The sequence below is a fragment of the Lycium ferocissimum genome, unplaced genomic scaffold, assembly GCF_029784015.1.
Source record: "Lycium ferocissimum isolate CSIRO_LF1 unplaced genomic scaffold, AGI_CSIRO_Lferr_CH_V1 ctg10502, whole genome shotgun sequence".
NCBI lineage: Eukaryota > Viridiplantae > Streptophyta > Magnoliopsida > Solanales > Solanaceae > Lycium > Lycium ferocissimum.
The window spans coordinates 12,443-29,061 of record NW_026713346.1 but is presented as its reverse complement, the minus strand read 5'-3'; the positions used below and the strand labels follow the sequence as shown (position 1 = coordinate 29,061).

At 35.4% G+C, this 16,619-nt stretch overlaps 1 protein-coding gene across 1 annotated transcript; it reads left to right on the top strand.

Moving 5' to 3' along the window:
• The first annotated feature begins 14,635 nt into the window (after positions 1-14,635).
• On the top strand, positions 14,636-15,525 carry LOC132041523 (ethylene-response factor C3-like). The gene has a single exon (XM_059432235.1). The coding sequence runs from the start codon at positions 14,806-14,808 to the stop codon at positions 15,277-15,279; it is 474 nt and encodes a 157-aa protein (XP_059288218.1). The 5' UTR covers positions 14,636-14,805; the 3' UTR covers positions 15,280-15,525.
• The last annotated feature ends 1,094 nt before the right edge of the window (positions 15,526-16,619 follow it).

Genomic DNA, 16,619 nt, shown 5'->3' with positions numbered 1-16,619 from the left:
TGAACGTATTTTGGGAATTGATTTGGATTGCATGGAAAGGCTTCCCTTTAAAGCCAAGGGTTTGGGAGAGAAGAGCAGTCCAGGGTTTGAGAGCCCCTTTTTGGTTCTTTCCCTTTTTTTAAAAATTTGTTTTAAACGGTGGGAAAGAATATAACGAAGTTTGGCTCTTAATGTCGTGGTCGGTGCTGGTCGCGTAGCTGGAGGGTATTTGCAGCAGTGATCGCGCAGCGAAGGTGCGCACACCTTGCCCGGTGGGCGATCGCGCACCCGAAGAGTACTTCGCGCGAGACTTCGCGCAGTAAAACGGTATAACTTCTAGCACGTAGCTCCGTTTAAGCTCCATAATATATGGTTGGAAAAGTATTTCGTGCCCACAACTTTTATGTTTTGAGTTTTCTCAAATTCCTAACGTCACTACCCGAAAACCGGCATAAAATACAACTGTCTCGTACTTAGACAAATTTAGAAGGCCTTAAGAACTTCACTTTTTTGGTTTGACTTCAAAACGACTGTTTATCACCCGAATGGATTCATATAGCTAAAATATGATCTTTATACTAGTTTCATACGTTCACATCTAACTCGAATTTACGGGATATTACAAACACATCCACTGTAGATTTAATCACACAGGAATAATGGCACCGAGCCTACAAAATCAATCAATCAATAACATTCACGTAGGAATTTAACCACAAAATACCATGCATGAAAACTAGACATGCTTTCTCCTAAGGAGATCATCAAACATACAATCAACTAACCAAAGTCTAACTTAAGTAAACCGTAACCTACCTCAAAGTAGAGCTGGAACACGTAGTTTACTCTGCTACAGCCTTTCCTTTTCTTAAAGCCTCAATACGTTCACGGTCTAAAAATAGAAGGCTTAATGAGTCACAATGCTCAATTCACACACACCAAAGAAAGAATACCCTTCCGTTTCCCCATTCTAAGGGTGGATGATTTTCTAGGTGATAAAATACCTATCAAGGTCCCTAGTAGTCATTTACCATCAATTTATACAACATTCTATCAAACATTCCCATTACAAGCAGTTTTCTATGGCAAATACACCATTTTTATAGAACCCTAGATCTCAAAGCACTTTGTTTATGATTCTAAATGTTCAATTTATGACAAATAGCAACTAATCAATCCATTTAAATGATAAATACGCGACCCATCAAGTTTAGAAGGTTTATTGATATTCTAGGGTTTCTACTTCACTTTCACCATTAAAGACCCATGAAGATGATTATCATAATGAAGGAAAAGGGAATGATAGAATGAAAAGTAATGGAACTTACCTCTTCAAGGTTATCTTGACCTAGCTTGAAAATTCTCTCTAGGTGCTTGTTGGGAAGTGTGTTGGTGTTTTGTGAGAAGAGAAAATAAAATTGAGTATATGAAATTCGGGCTATTGTTTTATGTTGACAGCTGGAGCGATCGTCACGCCGCTGCAACGGTGTCGTTATAGCGGCCCACCATGAAAACTCAGTGATCGCTATGGCGGTCCATCCAACGTTATAGAGGTGCCTCCATATCAGTATATTGCTCGCTACAGCGGCTACCAAGGAAATGGAAGGCCACTGGCAGCGGTCCACGTACCGCCATAGCTGTACCGCCGCAGCAGTACTTCCACCGCCACAGCGATTCATTTTGGGCAAAGGAGCTCGATTTTTTCCAGCTTTTTCCCCTATCACCCCACATTTCATCCAAGGCCTCAAAAACACGACACAAAGCATGCACACATACAAAAAGATGCCCCACGAATCCATCCGCGGCCTCGGAATTTCCAACGGAGTCCTAATTTCCCACAATGACCGGAAAGGTCGTTGCAAAGAGTCATCATCATTGATATTTCACACACCGTAAAGCACTAAACCTTGTGAAACGGTATGTGAATATCTGCCTATTACGGTATGTGAATATCTGCCTATTACAGATAATCCATACCGAGTAGGATTAATTTTCATTTTTTTTGTGTAAGTAACTGACTAATGTTTCGTAATTTAAGGTTATTGAAAACTTTACATGGGCTTGTGGTTTGATACTATAACGAACGGTATTATTGTCATCAAGTATATCTCCATCCCAAAATAGAGAAATCTTAACAGTTGAAGGAGGAGAAGACATTTTTCTCTGAAGTTTGGTTTTTTTTTTTCAAGAACTTAAAAGACTTAAACTTATGAAACAAATGAGTTTTTACCTAGTCCAACTTTCATAGTAAATATAAAAAACTTGAGCGCAAAAGTGAACACTTCAAAAATGTAGGATTAACCCCTATTGCACATGAAAACACTGGGCAATACTTTTGTGCATGAAAACACTGCGCAATAGGATAAGATTCCTGAAATAATGCAGCATTGTGTTGTCAAATCAAGCATAGTGTGTCATAAAAAGTAATCAAATAATGCAAAATTATGTTGTCAAATCAAGCATAGTGTGTCATAAAAAGCGGTCAAATAATGTAGCATGGTGTTGTCAAATCAAACATGTCATCTATGGCTCATATATTGCGCATTTAAATGTTGCGCAATATAAGTTAGTGTCATAAAAAGCTATCAAATAATGTAGCATTGTGTTGTCAAATCAAGCATAGTGTGTCATTAAAAGCGGTCAAATAATGTAGCATGGTATTGTCAAATCGAGCATGTCATCTATGGCTCATATATTGCGCATTTAAATTTTGCGCACTATAAGTTAGTGTCATAAAATGCGGTCAAATAATGCAGCATGGTGTTGTCAAATCAAGCATGTCATTCTGAAAACCCATATTTTGCGCATTTAAATGTTGCGCAATATAAGTTAGAGTTGTCAAATCAAGGAGTAGTTTATAATATGATTGACGAACAACTAGCATTCACATTAAAATGAGTCATCATGTCATTCTATACCCAATTTGCTGATATTGGTTCTATTACATGTTTTACCCCAACAAACATATTCGAAGCTATGAGTAGGACATGAGAACTAGATGATGATTTTAAATACTCAAATAACCCGAACAACAGATTCAATCGAGAATACAATAATACAATGAGAGAGGAGTGGGGTTGGTGTGTCAGGGAAGCTGTAGCACTGGAACAAAACTTGAGGTCATTAGAGCTTAAACGCCCAAAAAAGGTGCTATGTCAATGACTCGTGGCACTTCACAAGAGTTGAATTTTACTCTTAACCATTTTCGCAAAGAGAACAATTGGATGAAAATACGTTGCCTAAGGGTAGAATATGGTCAACATGGTTACGTAAGATTTAGATCCAAGTGGGATTTGGACTATGAGATGTCCGATGAAGATTAATATTTTTTTATAATAAATTAAGTAGGTAGGGACATAATGACCACCCCCCGAGGGTACTTGGGGGTTTGCAACTATATAAGTAGCCTTTCATTTGTTATTAGACTACAACATATTCAATGTCGAGTAGTAGAAATGTAGATTGGTCTTTATTCCTTCCAAATGATTCGAATAGCAGTGGTGATGATAGCTCAAATCATAGTAGCTATTCCAATGAAACAAGTTTTCTTGATAACAATGATTTTAAACTAGACGATTTGAAACTCCACCTTCTTATAGAGCATAATGATGATTTTTGCCGCGTGAAATATTCAGATCCACTATAATATTATTGCGGATTACGCCGAGAATGGGCATATCGGCATGCCAAATCAGAACTTCTAGTTCGTGACTTAAAAAATCTCAACGCTCAAATCCCAACAAGGTACTCAATAACCATGCCTCGAGTAGGTCCAGAAACTTGCGAGCTTTCCATACAAAGGATTAGAAAAGAAAACAACATAATGCTAGCAAGACGTTGTAGATTTTACATGCTAAAGTTGGACGAAGAACGAGCATCATCAACAAGTAGAGAATTAACATCTACAGAAAAAAGATATATCTTAAGAAACCCAAAATATTGTTCTGAGGACGATATTGAGGACTTCTATTCTGATGATTAAGGGTTATTTTGATTCACTCTCTTAGATTTTGGTTCATTTAAGTTTCGGACTCATGCAATTAATTTGTATTTTTAGTTTATGATGAAGTCATTAATTTAAATATTTTTAGTATGTTTTTAATTTTCTTTGATTGTTATTGTCTATTATTAATTTATATAATCTTCTTAGAGTTAATAATACATAAAAAGTTCAACAATTCACAATTTAAAAAAAAAAACACACACAAATAAATTAGTATATAAAGGGTGCATATTACATAATAAATGAAAACGTGCAACTAGTAAAAACAAAGTACATAAAAATAACAAACTAAATAGAATGCATATTACATAATAAATGAAAATGTGCAACTAGTAAAAACAAAGTACATAAAAATAACAAACTAAATAGAAAATACATAGAAAAACAAAATACATAGAAATATTAAACTTAATTAAAAAATACATAGAATTAATAAACAACAACAACATAGCACAAATAATCTTCCAAAATTTCAATTTTTCTTTCAAAGCATTTTTCTCGTGTTGAGTTTGTCTAAGGTTAGCCTTGAGAAAACTTTGTTTTTCTTCAGATTGCAGGACCTCCAAAAGGTCAATTTTTTCTTGAGCTTCCGTAAGCTTAAATTGCAAGTCAAACTTCACGGTATCTCAAGAGATAAGTGAAGTCGCGTTATCTCTATCAACAAGAAGTTTTTTAAACTTCGCCGCCACCGTTTCATCAATGGGAATGCTATCTTCCCAACAAAAATGTTTGCAACCGCCCATATCCTATAAACATTACAAGAAAATCAGTTTTTAATGTTGAAATTGAGAAAACAACAATATCAGAAACTTGCTTGAATATTATTGACGGAAGTCTCCAAATAAATAGCAGGTTACAAATGAAACTGACTCCTAAAAATTAGCAACAAACTGATCCATAATTCCTAAGCTTATGGGATTCTCCTAAAAATCATGAAAGCATAAAATCTTCCTAAAGAATAGGTCCACCAAGACCAATTCTTTTATTCTGCTAAACAAAATAAAACATTAAACGACCTAAACAAATTAAAACACTCAACACCCTCCCTTAAACTAGATGTTATTCATAACATCAGTTTAAAATCATTCTCTGGGCAGACACCAAGTAATCCGCGCAGCTTCACAAATGGACCCAACTTGAGAGGCTTAGTTAATAAATCTGCAACCTGGTCTTCACTTCTGCAAAATACCAACTCTATTGCTCTATCGTTGACAAGATCTCGAAGAAAATGGTATCTCACATCGATGTGTTTACTTCTCCCATGTAAAATTGGATTCTTGGAGAGCTTGATTGTAGAACTATTTTCACAAAGAAATCCTTGTCAGTTCTTGCTGAAGCTGATGTAGTATTTCAAGTATTCTTTTTAACCAAATAGCTTGACATGCACATGACGCTGCAGCAATATACTCCGATTCAGTTGTTGACAGAGTAACAATTTGTTGTTTCTTTGATGACCACGATACAGCCCCTGAACTTAACATGAAAGCATAACCAGAAGTACTTTTCCTCCCATCTAAATCACCTGCATAGTCACTGTCGCTGAAACCAATAAGATCAAATTTTCCTTCTTTCTTATAAAAAAATACCAAAATCAATGGTACCCTTCACATATCGTAGCACTCTTTTTGCAGCAGCAAGATGAAATTCTGTTGGACATCCCATATATCTACTAATTAAACTCACAAAGATATGCTATATCTGGTCTAGTAGCAGTTAGATACATTAAGCTTCTAACAATCTGTTTAAATAAAGTGCTGTTAACCTTCTTGCCTTCAGGATCCACTGTCAACCTTACTCCCGGATCAGCTGGAGTACTAACCGAGTTACAACTCCTCATCTGAAATTTTTCCAAGATCTCTCGAGCATACTTCTTTTGCATAATAAAAATTCCTACAGCAGATTGTACAACTTCAATACCAAGAAAGTAGCGCATCATACCTAGATCGGACATCTCAAATTCTGACATCATAGATTGTTTGAAATCATCCATCATACTTTTATCATTTCCTGTGTAGATCAAATCATCTACATATAGACAAACAATCAAAAAATATGAGGTACCAGATTTAGTAAAGAGTGAATGCTCATATGGACATTTATGAAATCCCGCCTTCAAAAAGTGAGCCTCTATGCGATTGTACCAAGCTCGAGGTGCTTGTTTCAATCCATATAGAGCCTTTTTCAGCCTATATACTTTCTCTTCACTACCTTGCTGCACATATCCAGGAGGTTGATCAATATATACCCGCTCATGTAACTTACCATGAAGAAATGCCGATTTTACATCCAATTGATAAATCGACCAAAAATTTTGTGCAGCCATAGCTATTATCAATCGAATAGTATCAAGCCTAGCAACCGGAGCGAACACTTCCTTGTAATCAACACCAAACTTCTGAGTGTATCCCTTCGCCACCAGCCGTGCTTTGTACTTGTCAACTTTTCCTTTTTCATTTAGTTTGGTCTTGTAAACCCACTTTACACCAATGGTCTTCTGGCCTTGTGGAAGATCCGTCAGCTCCCAAGTATCATTTTTTTTTATTGACTCAATTTCTACATCCATAGCTTTCTGCCATTTTGAGTCTTTTGCTGCATCTTCGTATGTAATGGGATCACAATCTGCAAATAAAATAAGATTGGCAGTAGCATCATCATCAGATAGTTCATCTCCACTTACATAATCATTCATCCAAGATGGCCTCTTTCTTTGACGTTGATTTTGTTCAGTTGACACTCTTGATGATTGTTCTTCATTTGAGGTCCTTGCATCATGATTGGTTATCACATCATTAGATAGCCGCTGCTGCACGTTTGATCCATCTTGTTGATTTGGCACTTCACTCTCTGTTTCTACTTCTTCTTCATCAATATGTATTGAGGATGATCGTCTTTCTGTACTATTCCAATCCCATGATTCTTCTTCATCAAAAATGACATCACGGCTCACGATTATTTTCTTTGTGATTGGATCATACAATCGGTAAGCTTTAGACTCTTCGCTCACTCCAAGAAAAATACATTTGATTCCCTTGTTGTCGAGTTTTCGTCGCCTTTCATCAGGAATATGAGCATATGCTATACACCCAAAAATCCTAAAATGATCAACAATTGGTTTTTGTGAGGACCAAGCTTCTTCTGGTGTCATATCTTTCACAACAAAAGTAGGACACCTATTCAATACATGAACACTCCAATTAATTGCTTCTGGCCAGAATATTTTTGGAACGCTCCGAGTTGTCAACATGCTTCTCACCATGTTCAAAATGGTACGATTCTTCCTCTCAGATACACCATTTTGTTGTGGTGTATACGCTGCTGTCAGCTGCCTACGAATTCCATTCATTGCACAAAAGTTTGTGAAATCATTGGAATTGAACTCACCACCACGATCAGTACGAAGAATTTTGATTTTCTTCCCCGATTCCTTTTCAGCAAAGACCTTGAACCGTTTGAATGCACTGAAAGCCTCATTCTTTTCTTGTAAAAATTGAACCCATGTCTTCCTGCTATAGTCATCAGTAAAAGATATAAAATACCTCTTATTGGTGCTTGAGGCTGGATTAATTGGACCACAAAGGTCTGAGTGGACCAATTGCAACAATTCCTTAGCCCTCCACGCCTTCCCTACCGGAAAGGATTCGCGATGTTGTTTACCAACGACACAATTTTGACAAACTTTGGAAGTAGCTTTTATTTGAGGAAGACCACCAACCATATTCTTTTGTCGCAGGGCTCTCAAACCATTGAATTGAGGTGTCCATAGCGCATATGCCATAACCATGTAGAGTCTATCATTTTGGTTGTCAAGCATGCTTGGTCATTACTATGTAAAGGAAACAATCGATTAGCTGTCATTTTAACTTCAAGAATTGTTCCCTTTTGTGGATGTCGTACTGTGCAGTAACCCTTTTCGATAACTATTTTATAGTTCCTTTCTTGCAGCTGCCCCATGCTGAGAAGATTGCTTTTTAATTCAGGAACATAAAAGACTCCATTAACTTTGAAAAAATGCCCTTTAACTTGAAATCTAACAGTGCCTTGTCCCATGACAGAAATACTTGAATTGTTACCAAGCTTGACACTATCTTTAAAGGATTCATCCAAATCCAAAAATAAAGATTTTTTACTGCACATATGATTACTGCAGCCTGAGTCCAGATACCACTTATTTGAATGAGATTGCTCTTGCGCATAACCAGCCATCAACAATGTTTCTTCAGATTGCTCTTGCGCATGGTAAGCCATCAACAATGTTTCTTCTTCTCCTTCTTCTTCTTGTTCTGTGAAATTCGACTTCTCTCCACTTCCCTTGTCTGAATACAAATTAGTTGTGCATTCAGACTTATAGTGGCCGTACCTGTGACAACGATAACACTCTATATGAGACTTGTCAAATGTCGAATCATAAGTGGAGTGTTGATCATTATCACGTGCATTTCCTCTGCCATTTGAACTCATGTTTCGACCACGTCCTCTACCTCGGCCACGACCTCGACCACGACCTCTGCTGAAACTATTCCCATTGAAAGAATCAAATTGAGTTGACACTTTCAAAGCTTGTTCTTCTACAGGAGGAGGTGCCATTCTCTGCTCATGTATTAATAATGAGCTCTGTAGTTCATCAATTGACATTGTATCAATATCTTTTGACTCCTCAATAGAGCAAACCACATATGCAAATTTGGAAGACATAGACCGTAAAATCTTTTCGATAACATCGACATCATCCAATTTACCACCATAAATACGCATCTTTTTAACAACGGTCAATGTTCTAGTGAAGTACTCATCTACTGACTCCCCTTCTTTCATGTGCAGAACTTCAAATTCTTTGCGAAGGACTTGAAGTTGTTGCCGCTTCACTCTTGTTGTACCGGCATACTTTCTTTTCATTGAGTCCCAAATCTGCTTGGAGGTATCTTTTTGAAGAATGGTCTCCAGTATGGCACGATCTATTGCTTGGAATAGATAGTTTTTAGCTTTGAGATCCTTCAGTCTTTGCTCATCCAAAACCTTCTGTTGAGCTTCCGTCATCACCACACCACGATCTGGTTCACTGAAACCAGTCTCTATAATGCTCCAAAACTTCTTTGAACGCCAGAAGTTTTCCATCAGCATGCTCCAATGATCATAGTGACCATCAAAGCGGGGAATAGCAGGTTGGATGAAATTTTTATTTTCAGATGCCATGGACACTTGATGCTACGAGGTACCAGGTGAAGCTGCTGCTTCTTTTACTCACAGGTCACTCTATGTCTAGCGCTGATACCACTGTTGAAATTGAGAAAACAACAATATCAGAAACTTGCTTGAATATTATTGACGGAAGTCTCCAAATAAATAGCAGGTTACAAATGAAACTGACTCCTAAAAATTAGCAACAAACTGATCCATAATTCCTAAGCTTATGGGATTCTCCTAAAAATCATGAAAGCATAAAATCTTCCTAAAGAATAGGTCCACCAAGACCAATTCTTTTATTCTGCTAAACAAAATAAAACATTAAACGACCTAAACAAATTAAAACACTCAACATTTAAAGTAAAATATGTAGATAATGTGAAAAAAATTTAAACCCTAAAAATTTGTAAAAACACTTACTTCGAGCACTTTACAATGCCAAAAAACATGACCTGGATTATCTTGGATCCTTGATGTTCTTAGCTTACAATAATGATCACATTCACAAACATCGGGTTCTATAGCAAAGTTTGACATTTCAGAGCTTTGGGAAATGATTTTGGGGGGGCCAAAGTATGTTGAAAGAGTGAAAATGGAGGAGGTGAAGAAGAGTAACTTGGAAAAATGAAGCTGGTAGGGTTTTTATTAGCCTCTATTGTGCACTAATTTAGTATGCAATAGGGCTAAACTGTACTATTGCGCACTAAATTAGTGCGCAAAAGGTACTTATGTAACTTTTTTTTAATGGGTTATTTTGGTCTCAAACCCCACTTTTTGGGTCATTTAAGTTGCGGACTCCTTCTAGTACAGAAAAAAAATATGTGTGCCACCTACTAACCGTCTACCTTGATACAAGATCTCCACACGCTCCCATCCAAGGTCATATTCTCGGTAAGCTGAAGTTGCGCCATGTCTTGCCTACTCACCTCTCCCAAGACTTCGTAGGCCTACCGCTCTCTCTTCTCAGCCCAACCACGACCAACCTCTCACACCTCCTCACCGGAGCATCTGCAGAGATTTGCTTACTTACCAAACACCAAAAAATCAATATGAAAACCACTTATTTTCCAGAATAATAGTTTTCAAGCAGCTATTTTCTTTGGTACCAAACACAGTTTTAACGACCCATTAACCTCTAGACACTAGAGTAATACGATGATAATGATCAATATAAATGTAATTGAGAACATATTGCATATATTCCTTTTTATAACTACAACTCACTAACCTCTGGTGCTATCGATATTATGAGACCACCAAAGGATGTGATGCAACGGATGAGGTTACTTCTCCTTAATAAGAGGTCTCGAGTTCAAGTTCTGTTTATGGAAAAATTCTTGGTGGGAGCACTTCATTTGAATGGGCCTTATGCAGCGCGAATCAGATATAATCAGGTTCCAATACAGGTACTGAACACCAGGTGGGAAACAAAAAAAAAAAAAAAAAGATATTCCAAAATGCCTAAAGATATATAATTATAAGATATCTAGAGGAATGTTCTTTCTTCTTAGTACAAGTTTTACAACAAATACATATCGCGGGTTTATTTCAAAATGTTGAAAAAATAAACTTGTTCACATTATAGAATTTGTTCACATGTCATTTAATTTACTTCATGAATTAGGAGATTAATGTATTAGGAGATACATGAATTGGTGGAAAATTCTAAATTAGTCTAGTGAGCTCATTCATGTACTTTGGGAGATCAAGTCTAACTTTGGGAAAAGGAGAAGTCTAGACTTGGTGTAGTTCATTTGTAAAAACCCATGTATGCTAGCCATTTTGTTAAGTCAAATTGAAATAGAAAATTATCTTTCCTCCATTTCTCTTTAGTGAGTATTTTTGACTGTTTTTTGTTGTCTTGCTCTTCCAAATTTCCAACATTTGATATCAGAGCCGCTGTTTTGGAGAGACAACTAAATGTAGAGAGAAAATGACTAACACCAATGGAACTCCATTCCAAGTTCTGATGCTCACTAAAGAAAACTATGGAAGTTGGTGCATCCGAATGAAGGCTTTTCTTGGAGCCTATGATGTTTGGGAAATGGTGGAAAGCAGAGTTGATGAAGACGATGATGCCGCTGCCACAAAGAAGAAAGACCAAAAGGCGCGGATGAAAAGATGTTTGAGAAGGTTGCAAATGCGATCAGCAAGCATGGGATATTTTTTCAAATTTCCTTTAAAGGTTTGGACAAGGTGAAAAACTTACTAAGTATCATTTCATTTGAGATTGCATATCGAAAAAGGAGGTATAGCTTGAGTTTGTGAAATCTCAAGACCAAGTTACGAACATTTTCACCAAGCCATTGAAGATTGATATTTTTCAGAAGTTACAGATGGCTTTTGGAGCAGTGAATCAAGTTTAAGGGGGGATGTTGAAAAAATAAACTTGTTCACATGTCATTTAATTGTTCATGAACTAATAGAATAGCGCATTAGGAGATATACATGAGTCGGTGAAAATTCTAGATTTGTCTAGTGAGCTCATTCATGTACTTTGGGAGATGAAGTCTATCATGCATGTAGTTCACCTATAATACCCAGGTATGCTAGCCATTTTGTTCAAGTCAAATTGAAATAGAAAATTATCTTTCCTCCATTTCTCTTCTAGTGAGTTACGTTTTTTTAGTGTTTTTTGTTGTCTTGCTCTCCCAAATTTTCAACATAAAATATGTTTATGAACTTCGATTATGCTTTGGATAACGGTCTTCAAATCGGCTTTCTGCACAATTCGGCCTAAGACATCCATAAAAATGGCTTTATTTAAAGATCCCAAGTGAATATTGCTATATATCAAAATATGATCTATAAGTCGAACTCCGATCCAACAATTCATTTCTTTCTTGTTCCTCTTCTAGTTTATAGAGTAAAAAAGAATCACTTTTCTTCTGTCCATAGGGCTCTCTTATCAAGTATTTATATAAACAAACAATACTGTAGCATTAAAGGAGTAAATTCCCTAAAAGCTCATCCATGTATTGAGAATTACCTACAAATATCACTTTTGTTTGTTTTAGGACTAGAGTATCACCCAACTTTCACTATTTTCCTCACAATATACTAAATACATAAAACCTTCCTTCTCTCCTAATTGGCATGCCATGTCACATAAAATTCTATTTATTTAATAATAAATTTATTTAACTCATTAAATCAATTTAACTCAACCCAACTCAAACCCATTTAACCAACCAACTCATGTCTTATATCAATTTAACCCGGTTAAAAAACATCAAATAAGTAGCGTAACTTTTATACCTGATTTTGGAGTTTTTGCGTTATGCACCCTTAACGTATACTCCCTTTTATGATTTGAAGTCCCTTTTTTTTTTTTTTTGGACGATATGCACCTTTAACGTAACTTTTGCTGTAGTAAACACCATGAGACACAACATTACACATCAAAAGTCTCCCCAAACACACGGGGAAAGACATATTCTGTTTCCTGATAATACTGCACAAAAGATTGTCAAGAAGTCAAATACATCATCCTTCTCCATATGCATGGTGAAATCAGTGGTTTGGAGAAGAGACTTAATATACGTAGTAAACAATAACCTGGTTTGTAATAAACCCTTACAAATAGGCAGGTAAAGAGAGAATAAACATTGACAATTAAATAAGTTTTCTATCCTTTTGGCAAATGGTAAAATCAGTGTTTTCAAAGAAGATAGTAAACAATAAGTAGCATTTAATTTAGGGTGTTGATGAAAGTTTTAGTTTAGGGAACTTTTAATTGTATTTTTTTTCATACTTACCCGTGTAAATAATAAAACAAAGTAAACCTTTTATGGTTTGTAACAAAATATAGAGATTAGGGGGCATATCGACAAAAAAAAATTGAATAGGGTGCAAATCATAAAAGGGAGTATACGTTAAGGGTGCAAAATGCCAAAAAAAAATCAAAATCGGGTATAAATATTAAGCTTCTTTGATGTTTTCTAACCGGGTTAAATTGATGTAAGACATGAGTTGGTAAGTTAAATGCTTTTGGGTTGGGTTGAGTTAAATGGATAAATAAATATTTTATTTAAAAAGATTTATGTGACATGGCATGCCAACTAGGAGAGAATAAGAGTTTTGTATGTTTAGTATATTTTGAGGAAAATAATGATAGTTAAGTGATATTTTAATCCTAAAGCAAATAAAAGTGATATTTGTAGATAATTCTCAATAAATGAGTGACCTTTTAGGAAATTTACTCGCATTAAAGTGTCTGTTCATCCAAAGGGCCTATATATGAAAGACAGATGAAAAACGTACATCTCTTGTGTAGTTATCTCTTCTTATTTTCCTTTCCTTTTCTATATAGATCTGGTGGAAATGTAGCTAGCAGAGCATTTGACAGTTCACATAGATTTCTTTATGTAATTTTAAATTATCCAATATTATGGAGGTATGCTAAACTCTCTTTCACGATTAGGGTTGTTGACGGAAAATAGGAAAACCACATTGAAAATCGAAGAAAAAAAACTGACACTATTTTGGTTCGATTTGATTTTAAGCAAAAAATATAATCACCAAAAAAAAAAAAAAAAGAATCAAACAGAGTATATAAATACCTATTTGAAAGTTATAATTCACACACAGTATTTGTGTATATGTGTATTTTCTTTTATAAAATTTGAAAAATCTTACGATACATAAAATATACTTTTTCATATTTTATTGTCAAATTCTAAGCTTAGTTACACTTTGTATAGCGAAGGAAAATATTTAAATGATGAAAAATATATATTCATATAATATTCTTTGTCATAAATAGTGTACTAAAGGATCAAATATTTGGTCAAAATGTCTACACTTATTATTGGTAATCATAGATATTTTATTTTTATAAAGATGGTTCATTATTATGTTAGCAGAAAAAATGAAGATAGATGTTATATGGGAGGTAATTTACAAAGAACATACTACTGTTATAAATGTGGTTGTTGTTGTTATAGGTAAAATGCTATCATAGAAAAGTAAATACATATATAACTTTATTATATATATAATTCGTTATTCCTTAAAGAATAATTGATTTGGTAGTGTTATATTATATATGCTAGAATATAGTTACTCTAGTATGTGCTTAGGTCACTAATAAAAATAGAGGTTTTGTACACCGACATTCAGTGGAAAATTTGTGCTATCAAACATGATTTTTTCACCTTATTCCCACCGAACTAGCTCCCTGAGAAAACACATGGTGGGAAATAGATTCCCATTGAAACGCCGGAAAACTTCTTAATTTTTTCGTGTAAAAACACTATTATTTAGATTTTTCTCAATAATATTCAGTGAAAAATAGACACTGAATATTTTTTAGAGAGAAATTCACTCGAAATATAGAGATTTTTAGTAGTGGGTATATATTTGAAAAGGCAACTTAATTGATTTGATTTCTTTTTAAAGGATAATTGATGCAAACCTAACTATAAACCCCTATTCACGATAAGGCTCTCTCGATCCGAGTATGGTGCGAAAGATTCTTGCCAGTTGTTTTCTGTTGAATCCGACATATTGTTTTCCTATGTGCCTCTCTTTTCTTCAAACAAAATTATTGGAGGTGTATGTGTACTTCAAATTATTTCACTTAAAAATTCAAATTTATATACACATCCAAAACCAAGCACAAGTAAGTCATTCAATATTATATGGATTTCTCTAGGGGTTCTGATGAGAAGAAACCATTTTCAGATGTCACGATTTCCCAACAAGAGATTGATTCAACACTAGAAAAGACCTTCAGAGGTGTTAGAAAAAGGCCTTGGGGGAAATATGCAGCTGAAATAAGGGATTCGACCAGGAATGGGGCGAGGGTTTGGCTTGGAACTTTCGATACTGCTGAAGAAGCTGCTTTAGCTTATGACCAAGCTGCACTCTCAATGCGCGGCCCTTCAACTTGTCTGAACTTTCCAGTGGATAGAGTTCGCGAATCGCTAGAAGCAATGAGCTGCGGTAACTCAGCTAGTGATGACAAGGAGATTATTGGCACATCAGTAGCAGCCTTAAAGGAGAGACACAAGAAAAGAAATAGTAAAAAGAAGCAAGAAAAGAAGAGAAACAATGTGTTGGTTCTTGAGGACTTGGGACCTGATCTGCTTGATGAGCTCTTAAATGAGGATTAGTTCAAGCTCTGGGTAAATAAAATCTTTATCATCTTCTTTCTTGTTTGTGAATTGTGCATACAAGATTGGTCTAAAGTCCATCCCTAGAGAGTATGCGCCCAGCTTTTCCTCTCTTTATTCACACCCACCTTTTGTATGGACGGGTCAGTATCAATATCTTATCTTTTTAAAGATAGGAGAATTTATTGTGTACTTACAAGAATGCTACTTAGGGAGAAGCTGAATCTATTATTTTTGTATCCGACGTCAGCCCATTTTTCTTTGATTTGATTCTTCCATGATTCAAGATTTTTCCCAAATGGAGGTACTTTCCTTCCTAATTACCCGATAAGATCATCACCAATTAATTTCATGTGTTATGCTGAATACCCAAATCTGTCTCTTTCCATAGCATTTAATCTACTTTTAATTGTTCGATTAATTGATAAACCTTATGAACTAATAAATCTGCCAAACAAGAATAGTCACAAATGGTATATTCTTCTATTTCATTATTTAAATTTAAGGCTGAGTTTGTTATAATCGAAACTATAGAGATGATCCCTTGGGCTAACAAGTTCACTATTAAATAATACATAAATCCCTATCAACTTCACATTTTTTGTCCTAGTTTCATCTCTCAAAAAGAAATACTATCGTCACACCTCTAGAACAACAATTTTATTTAACCATAAGCCCCAATACAATATTCTCTTTGTTTTTAGCTAAACCATCCACCCAGGTTTTCACCTCCCGTGGTGGTGGGGAGTTTGGTGTGGACCCTACCTCGTTATATAGTACAAAAGAAGTAAATATAAGACAAAAGAAGGGGGACATAAAACCAAAACCTCTGAACAGGGGCGGATCTAGTCATTGCCCAGGGTGTTTTGTGTTTAGGGTAAATTTTTTGTGTTCATGTACATATATTAACTTTTGAACACCCTGAACAAATGCAAAAGGCTAGCTCAAGTGGTTCAATTATTTTTCCGAACACCCTGAGTGAAAAACCTGGATCCACCACATCCTCCGAAGTAGAAAAAACAAAAACTACATGAAAGGAACCTATGTAAGCCAAAGGTTCTATTCTTGAGCCCAGACTCCCTAGGACAAAAATAAACATAGAGCTTTAGATACATTATATTTAATGGTTATTTTGAGTTTTTTACGCGGAATTTTTGTTTTCTCTTGCATTCTTATTATACTTGATATGATTCTACTTCTTTTTTTTGGACTGCATTGTTTATTCATTTCAAGTGAAAAATACAAATCATATGAACAGGTAGAATGATAGCTAATCTCATGAGAAGAAAACTGAAACTCCCTGCCCTCCGATTAATGTGTTCTTTATAAGTCCTCACAGA

Bases quoted from the DNA above. Each gene is read 5' to 3' on its own strand.
- LOC132041523 (XM_059432235.1), top strand. From the start codon at position 14,806: ATGGATTTCTCTAGGGGTTCTGATGAGAAGAAACCATTTTCAGATGTC.